Source organism: Nanorana parkeri, unplaced genomic scaffold, assembly GCF_000935625.1.
Source record: "Nanorana parkeri isolate BGI_ZX_2015 unplaced genomic scaffold, ASM93562v1 scaffold805, whole genome shotgun sequence".
Lineage (NCBI taxonomy): Eukaryota > Metazoa > Chordata > Amphibia > Anura > Dicroglossidae > Nanorana > Nanorana parkeri.
In genome coordinates, this window is record NW_017307073.1 from 45,585 (window position 1) to 54,469 (window position 8,885).

The 8,885-nt window shown below is 42.6% G+C and overlaps 1 protein-coding gene across 1 annotated transcript in view; it reads right to left on the reverse strand.

Annotated features, from left to right (window-relative positions):
- URB1 (URB1 ribosome biogenesis 1 homolog (S. cerevisiae)) overlaps positions 1-8,885 on the reverse strand; it is a 65,952-nt gene that overhangs the window by 9,720 nt on the left and 47,347 nt on the right. Inside the window, exons 30-34 of the mRNA XM_018565002.1 lie at positions 6,237-6,339; positions 2,534-2,694; positions 1,235-1,346; positions 1,029-1,135; positions 803-946 (exon numbers count right to left, since the gene is read on the reverse strand). Of these exons, the coding sequence (XP_018420504.1) occupies positions 803-946; positions 1,029-1,135; positions 1,235-1,346; positions 2,534-2,694; positions 6,237-6,339 (627 nt within the window). The remainder of the gene's footprint in view (positions 1-802; positions 947-1,028; positions 1,136-1,234; positions 1,347-2,533; positions 2,695-6,236; positions 6,340-8,885) is intronic.

The window sequence follows — 8,885 nt, forward strand, 5'->3', positions numbered from 1 at the left end:
AGAACACAGTGGAGTGAAATAGCAAATTAAGAATTTGCAAAGCAAAAAGAATAGGATGGTCAGCAAAAGAAAATGGAAGATAAGGAAGTGAGGAAGAAATGTGAGTGAAAAATAACAGAGAGAAGCAGAGATGGAATAATCAGAATGGAAATAAAAATAAAAGGCGGGAAAGAATAAGGAAAACAGGGAGGAGAAGGAAAAGGAGAGGTAAGAAAGATAAAAGGAAGAAAAATAAAATATGAGAAGGGATAGAGAAGAGAGAAGGTGAAGAGAAAAGAAAGAAGAAGAAGAGCATGAGAAGGAACACAGACAAGAGAAGGAATGGAAGGAAAGAGAAGGATAAAAGTAAGAGAAAGCCAACGAGAAGGGATAGAGAAGAGAAGGAGAAGTGAATGGAAGCAAAAAGAAAAGAAGATAAGGAGAAGAAGCATAGGGGGGAGTCAAAAGACGGGAAAAGAGGTGAAAAGGGAGGAAAGAGAAGAGAACCAGAAGAAGAAGTACAGAACAGAAGGTTAAGAGCAGGAAAGGAGAAGAGAAAGTAAAGAGAAATAGACAAGAAGGGGATGGATAAGACAAAAGCAAAAGATAAGGAGGATAGAAGGAAAAGAAAAGGAGAAGAGTAGGGGAAGAAAAGGGAAGGGGAAGAGAAGAGAAGGGGAAGGGGAAGAGAAAGAAGAAAAGGGGAAGAGAAAAGGAAGTTAGCTCAACAGAAGATAAGAAGGTCAAGATAAGAAGAGAGAAAAAACAATTTTAATGAGCATGTCCTCCATTTCAAACAAGGATAACACATCAGAAATCTTACTTGAGATGTTTCATCACTCAGATGGCTGTTATAAAAAGCCATAATGACCATAAATATCCTCTGGTAATCATAGAGCTCATAGCAATGCTTGTCCCTCATTCCATCACTCAGCAATCCCAGAATCCATTCACGCTCCACCTTGTGCTGTTAGGACAAACACATGATTCTGTGACAATGTACCTGATGTGTGTGTAATCAGACATGCAGACAATAAACAGCCACTGACCTCTGTGTCAAAGCTGTAAAACAATCTATAGAAGTCCGGAACTTTCTTCAGATCCAGGTACTCGTGAGACAGAAGGAAGCGGTTCACCTTTATGTACATGTGTTCATCTGTTGTGGAAGAGAAAAGGGAAGGCCAGGTTGAAGTAATTTAACCTTCACCATGTCAGCCCTTTACAGCCAATATACAAGAACAAATTAAAAGCTTACCAGGTCTGAGGATCAGCTGGGCGACCCTGGCACCATACAGCCCCAGTATGTAAGCGAGCCGGAGATTCTCCTGCCGAATTCCATTCTTTACAACATCCAGCAGATACTGCAGCTGTGCAGGAGGAAACGTTGAATGGATTATTCATCTTCAAAAAGCTGTTTACTGGTACTAGTAGCAAATAGGGAGGACAGATAGAAATAGTCTCTACACACCTGAGACTTGCAGGCCATTATAGTTTGCTCATCCAATATGGTATATTGGCTGTCCTTTATCCTAACAGGTGTATAACCAGAGCTAGGCAGCTCCAGACACCAAGCCTGGTCATTTTGGCCCATGCAGGCTGTGGTAATTTTTATTTCATAAAAGAGACCCCGTCACCCACTTAAAGTGCAGATAAAAGCACAAAAACATATTTTTAGTGCTTACTTGCAGTGCTTCTCATTTCTATAACTTAATTTTTATTCACTTGTAAGGTGACTTTGAACTTGCTAGAAAAAATCTGACTACTCCAGGACAGTCAAATCCCTAGCAAAACCCCTCCCTCTTCTTGCACGTCATAACCTTCTCCTCTCCTGGAAGTGTACAATTATTCTTTGTGCTGGCCCGGCTTCACTGTCCTTCTCTTCATCTCCCATACATAATCATCCATGCAGCTGCAGGGGAGGGACTGAAGGGGAATGCTATAGAGTATCACTTGAGTAACAGCCCCGAGTCTGCTGGGGTTGCCTACATCACACCCAAAATGGCGGCACACAGCACCAGTATTAGGTGTTTTAGATGTCTACACAATGGAGGCTTTTATAGGTAAATAAGAATGAAATACATTACATGCACATATAATCTTGTGGGAATATTTTAGTTAAACTGAATGTCCTGACAGAGACTCTTTAAATCAGTGGTCTCAAAGTACCGGCCCGCGTGCCAGTTGCGGCCCGGTACTATGTGGCCCGCAGCCAGCTCACAAGTCTGGTACGCGGCCACAGACCGCGTACCAGACTTGCGGGAGCAGCTACATCTCTGTCGGATGCAGACCGCATAGCTGCTTCTGTGTCGGCACTCGGATCCTTTCGGCCGGCGACTTCGCTAAACGCTGGCCGAAAGGATTGATTAGATTAGTAAGGTCTGCAGCAGACATTACTAATCGCCACTAGATGATCGTGGCTCACAGCCTCCTCCCTGCAACAAGGTAAGCAGGAGAGGGGGGGTGTGCGGTAGGGGGGAAAGACTGGGAATTATATTGTTATATCCTAGGTAAAGTCCCACAGATTCAGCAGACCTAAGTGCTGCCAACTGCTCACCTGCTTCTTATCTCGAAAACGAGCTGCTTCCAAGTGGGAGATGAAGGACCCCAAGACGTAATTGGCTGCCGCTCGCATGCTGTAATCGTAACTACTGAGTGCTGCCAGGGTCAGACCTAAAGCGTTGACCTCCACGAACTTCACACAATCCACAACCAGCTCTGCAGTAGACAAAGGACAGAAAGAGTAATGATACATGATGAATCATACTGGATTTTGTTTGCCTACCTACCCACAGATGCTAGATAATAATCTCATCTATAAACAAACTTTTCTCTTCCAGGAAGCTGTTTTGTAAAAGATAGACCTGAATGTGTCAGAAGAGGGACACACACCCCTCTACCGATCTGCAGAGACAGAAACATCTTAAAGTGACACTAAACTCAGGCGTCAAATCCTAAAAATACATTCCAGTACCTTAACTATTCCCAAAAATGTATCTTATTTGTGTATCACTCGGCTATAGATCCTCAAATCTCTGAATTGGTGCTGACACTGCCCTTCCTTCTGGAGGGGGGCTACTTTTGTTCCCCATGGTCCCTGTGTGTGTTGTAAAGTAGTCACCTCTCCAAGCTCACTCCTGTGACAATCTCAATACAAACTAGTAAATTGAACATGAGATTGTAGTCCATCACAGGAGCGAGCTTGGAGCGGTGACTACTTTACAACACACACAAGGGCCATGGGGGACCACTGCAAACTCACTCCTGTGATGGACTACAATCTCAGTACAAATTAGTAAACTAAATATGACATTGTAGTCCATGACGGGAGTGAGCTTGGAGCAGTGGCTACTTTACAACACACACAGGGACCATGGGGAACAAAAGTAGCCCCCCTCCAGAAGGAAGGACAGCGTCGGCACCAATTCAGAGATGATTTGAGGATCTACAGCCGAGTGACACACAAATAAGATCCATTCTTGTTAATAGTTAAGGTACTTGAATGTATTTTTAAGATTTACCTCCTGAGTTTAGCGTCACTGTAAAGAGAATCAGTTTGCCTCTTCACTGACCTCCCTCACCGCTCAGTTTGTCTGTTAAAGCTCTCGAAAATATCTACTAGTTGTGGGTATGGGAGACCATCTGAATTTCTATCCTTAGTCCCAAGATGCAATTCTTGGACCCAAGCAGCCAATTGCCAGGCCTGAAAAATGTTATGTGGGTACGATAAAGTCATTATTCCTTGGAAAGCGCCAATATTCACTGTCAAAAGGAGATTACCCAGGGATTAAAATCAGTGATCCAACAGATGAACAAGAGCAGTGTGGAAGCTTAACCTCTTGCCGTCCGCAGTAGAAAAACGGACGGACGGCACTGTCGCATTGGCGGGATTTTTTTTCTGCTCGCGCGCGCCCCCTAGCGGGCACGCACGGGCAGAAAAGACCCGTCCAATGCGAACACCCGGTACCGGGTGTTTCACATATAGGCGATCAGCGGGTCCATAGCCCGCCGATCGCCTATATGTGCTCGTTTGCGTCCGCATTCACCTGTCAGTCATCTGACAGGTGATCCCCCTATATAATAGCAATAACGATGAGTGCAAAAAAATTAATACAAATAAAAATAAATAAAAGTCACATATAAAAAAGTAAAATAAAATAAAAGTCAGATATAAAAAAGGGGAAAAAAAACCCCAAAATGTTTAACTCCCCCACCCCCACGTTTACGCGCCTATAAACGTAAATACGCGTCCGGTGCCCCAGCGTGCAAAAATGACAATTGCGCTACACATGTTACATATCGCCGCGAACGTCGCAGTGAGAGCAATCATTTTAGGGCCATCAATCACTGATAACACTAAACTGATGAGCGGTAACAGCTTTTAAAGCGTCGCCTATGGCCAATTTTGTATTATCTTGTTTTTTGCGGTTTTGCGCGCGCACGCAATTTTAAGGCTTGACATTTTTGGTGTCTTTTTACCCGACGTGACCCCGTCTTTTATATTTTACCAAAAAATTGGGTAATAATAAATGTTTTATCATTTAATATAGGGGAAACTGTTTTTTTTTTTTAATTTCGGTAATTTTTCCTTAATATAGTAAAAAAATAAAACCCCCAGTGGTGAATAAATACCACCAAAAGAAAGCTCTATCTGTCCCCAAAAAAGGGTATAAAATTCATTTCAGTACAGCGCTGCATGACGGAATAAATGTCAGTCAAAGTACCGCAGCGCTGAATACTGAAAAATGGCCTGGATGGGAAGGGGGTTTAACACCGCGGATGTCAACTGGTTAAAGATGATGCTGGGAGGACTGAATAAACACCACTGCCATTACTGTTATAATCATGTTTATTGGAAGAGCTACAAAACTAAGACGCTATCTGGCCAAAACATCCACCCTGCCGAGTGCATCTGATGTTATTGCCACAGTCCATAATTGCCTTCTTCGGCTTCAGGTTCTGAGAAAATTGCAGGTATAGGACAATGATTGTCTAACATTTGTAAGTACCTTTTGAAAAAATAGATATGTTGAGATGAAAAGAAGGAAAAGAATGCAATAGAGTCCTATCAAAGCCAAGATACAAGAAAAGCATTCAAGATGTGGATCTCTGATGCAAAGCATAATTTACACGGTGTCACAGGCACTCTGTCATTCAAGGTTTTTCAAACACAGTGGAAGAGCACAAGGCCAGACTGAGTTATTGGAGTGACTCATCTTCTCCGGTCTGACGTCAAAAAGACACGGCAACCTTCTCCAAAAATAAACGCATTCATTATATAAAACATCAATAGGAAGGTCAGTTGCACCCTTTAGCTACGAAATCAAAATGCAACCAAGCATATGTATTGGTAACAGAATCTCCACTTACATAACATATATAATATACACTTATCAAGTTTTATATTTATGATTTCTCTAAAAATTCTTTTGATTAGTATTAACCACTTAAAGGCCATAGTGTTTCACCCCCTTCCTGGCCAGGCCATTTTTCAGTATTCAAGGTTAATAAAATGACAACCAGCAGACAGCTATGATTTTCTGAAACATTTGAAATGTCTTTCTTGTACAGATGCGTTCTGTATTGTAGAGAAGTCCCCCCCAGGTATGTTGTCTCATGATCATGTGACTGCCTCTCTTCTGGAACCAGCCGATTGTTGTTTTCTGGTCATGTGATTGGCTCTCCAATGTAACCAGTCGACTGTCATTTCCTGACCAGGTGATTGCCTCCCTGCAGTTACCAGTTTATTGTCATTTCCTGATCATGCGATTGCCTCCCTGCTGTAAGCAGCCAGTGTGTAGATAAGCCTTGCAACCGTTTTACCCTGGAGTAGAGCTGCAACGACGGATCGATAGAGAAATTTTTAGTTTCTTTTTAGATCTCAGGGAACCTCCACTATGAATGATTATATTTACAGCTGACAGGGTGATCAGTAAGTTGTACATGTATTGATAATATAAACGACAAAGACCATTGTGTACCTAGAGTATCTGATACCCAGGGCAGATCATTTTTAGACCCCATACATTGATGGTCAATGGAAAAGTGCCACTTTATATTGGTGGCCTGTGGGAGTGAAAAGGACTCCCTAGCATAGGAAGAATCACCCACAATACAAGAGATATTGACCAAGCAACTACGCAGGTACCATCAGAGCGAAGATCAATCCCCTAATGCGCAAGGGACCCTTAGCAACTTCTGGAGGAACCCTTAGTGCTCCATGGGACCCTAGTTGAGAATGGCTGGTGAAGATCAGTTACCTGGTCTGAGCAGCTCACTGAAGAGAGGTAACAAGAAGCAGGGATCGTAAAGTTTCCCAAGGTCATCTATTGCCCGGTCTTCATATAACGTGTTCTTCCCAGTCTGAAATAAAATATTTTATGGGTACATCAGTGCTTTTGAACAAGGTCACAACACAGGCACTGAAATCACAGCTTTTCCCTATGAAGATCTTGACAGCCTAGCAGCCCTCTAATGTAAACACACACTAGGTGCTTCTAAGATGCTAGAAACAGATTAAAACCAGACTTTAGAGTCTTTGTTATGATCTTTGAGAATGAATTATTTCACAGTACATTTAGCTAGAGAGGGAAGAGCTTTTTTAAATCTGGCATACAGGTGCATAAACAGGGACACATCACAAAAATACCTAAAAAGTACTGAAATAATATGCAAAATTCTAGTTTTCCGATAAAAGTTCAGCTTGGATACGCCTTGCCTCACTGAGCTTTTTCTTGAACCTTCCTAGCTTCCTTATTGCCCAGCGTCACATAAAAAGTTGAGCATATAACTCTAAGTACCGCCCTCCTGTCCCCGTACTTGTAAATTGGAGCTAACCCCCCCACCCCAAAAGAGTGGAGTATCATGATTCTGCATGGAGTTAAAATAATTAAATCATTTGTTTTAATTAAATTCAAAATCATTCTGACCAAGGACCCAATGCTTAGATATGGAATCCAAAGAGAAACACAAATCCAGTATTTCTCACGGCCCAAGCTGGGTATAGGAAGGGAGTAGAAGCCTGGGCCGTGAGAAATACTGGATTGTGTTTCTCTTTGGATTCCATAACTAAGCATTGGGTCCTTGGTCAGAATGACCCATTTCATCATCGGATATTTATGTGGGACTGCAGCTTCTTATCTTTTGAGTCTATTTAGTACAGCCTCCATTTCGGAGCAGTGTGAAGCTGTGCAGAATTTCTTATTACGACACCAAGACTGATCAGGAGGTTATGGCAAAGGCTAAAGTCCCTGTAACATATATAGCTTTCCCTAGAGTGGAGAGTACCTTAAAATATGGAGAATCCCTTTATATTACATTGGGCTTCATGACCAATCAGGTCCAGCACAAAGATGGCTACAAAACTTTCATAAACTACTTTGAGTAAAAGAAACATCGGTCACATTCAGATGTGAACAGTTAAACTGATCTATCTAGGTGGACCAAACGTAGCAATGATTGCCTCATCCACTAGGTAGAAAGTCTATGATGCAGTTCAGTCCCTTGTGCCTACGCAACTCTGTTTGAAAGCCCAATCTAAGGGCCAGGCTTTGATGTGAACACATATATGCCAATTAACAAGCCCGTGTTTGCTGATTCACTCTATGACTCAGTGGCTATTCCAACCACTCTGATATGGACACTGGGAAGGGTAGCTGCACATAATCAGCAGTTATTTTGTTTTCTTATTAACAGCAATGAATCAACAATCATTTTACAGATATAAAACCCCTGTAAAATTTTACCTCTGCAGCAGGTGTAATACAATGGCTGCACTACGCTAAAATTGCAAGTATTTCTCTGTGTAGTCTGTACTTGCCATCTGATGCAAGCCAGAGCATTTATATGCAGCCCAAACACTCCACCTCCGACCCTCTTCAGCTGCCTGAAATAGGAGACTGCCTATGGCCCTTTCCATATATGCAGCAGCATGGCTAGTGGCCCTGACACCTGGCTGCTGCATATATGCATCCATGGGGCTCCGTTATGTGCGGATCTCACACTAATTGAGCGGTCTCAGACAACTCCCTGTCACCAAAAATGATTGGGAGGCAGCTGAACGGGACCTTATGTGTCCACTGTGACAACCTTTAAGAAACAGAGGTCTTGCTGCACTCCTTACCCGAGAGAACCCGTATGGGTGGGTGCTTGTAGTGACCACGGACGGCACCGTGTATACCACAGAAGAAGAAAATAATGTCACCGGCACACCGTAGTAATAAATCAATAATTCATTTAATGGCACATTGCCATTCAATGCAAGCGCTTTCGGGGCCTCAGGGGGTCCCCTTGATCAGGCTCAGAATGACACATCACTTACAGATTCATCAACTTTATATAGACATCACTGTGACAACCTATCACGGCACAAATGGAAGAAGGGTCACCAGTACTCCATGATAAAGAAATCAGTGTAAATTTACAAAGCGTCACCTAGGTCAACATTTCAGGGCCACACATGGTCTCTTCCTCAAGGTATTAGTATCATAGGTCAATGTGTCATTTTAAAGGAAGGGACCTTGCATGGGACCGAAATGTTGGCTCTTTGACCTATAAGTCGCTATGTAAATAAATCTACACTGATTTCTTCATCATGGAATGCTGGTAAACCTTCTTCTGTTTGTGATTTGTTACAAAACGGCACCATCCGTTGCTTCACTACAAGCACCCTCCTTTGTTATTTTGGTGGGAATGCTGTATGCGGTGTAGTTTAGAACTATTATATAGCCAATCACATGATCAGGACTCCCCCTCCTGATGTCAAGACCCAGTTAAAGGGCTGGTGGCACGGAGTTAAAAAATAAATTATTGGTGTGTGTGTCTAGGACATGGTTTACTGTGTAAAGCAAGGGTGGGCAACTTTGGCCCTCCAACTGTGATGAAACTAAAAATCCCATGATTTTTAGTCC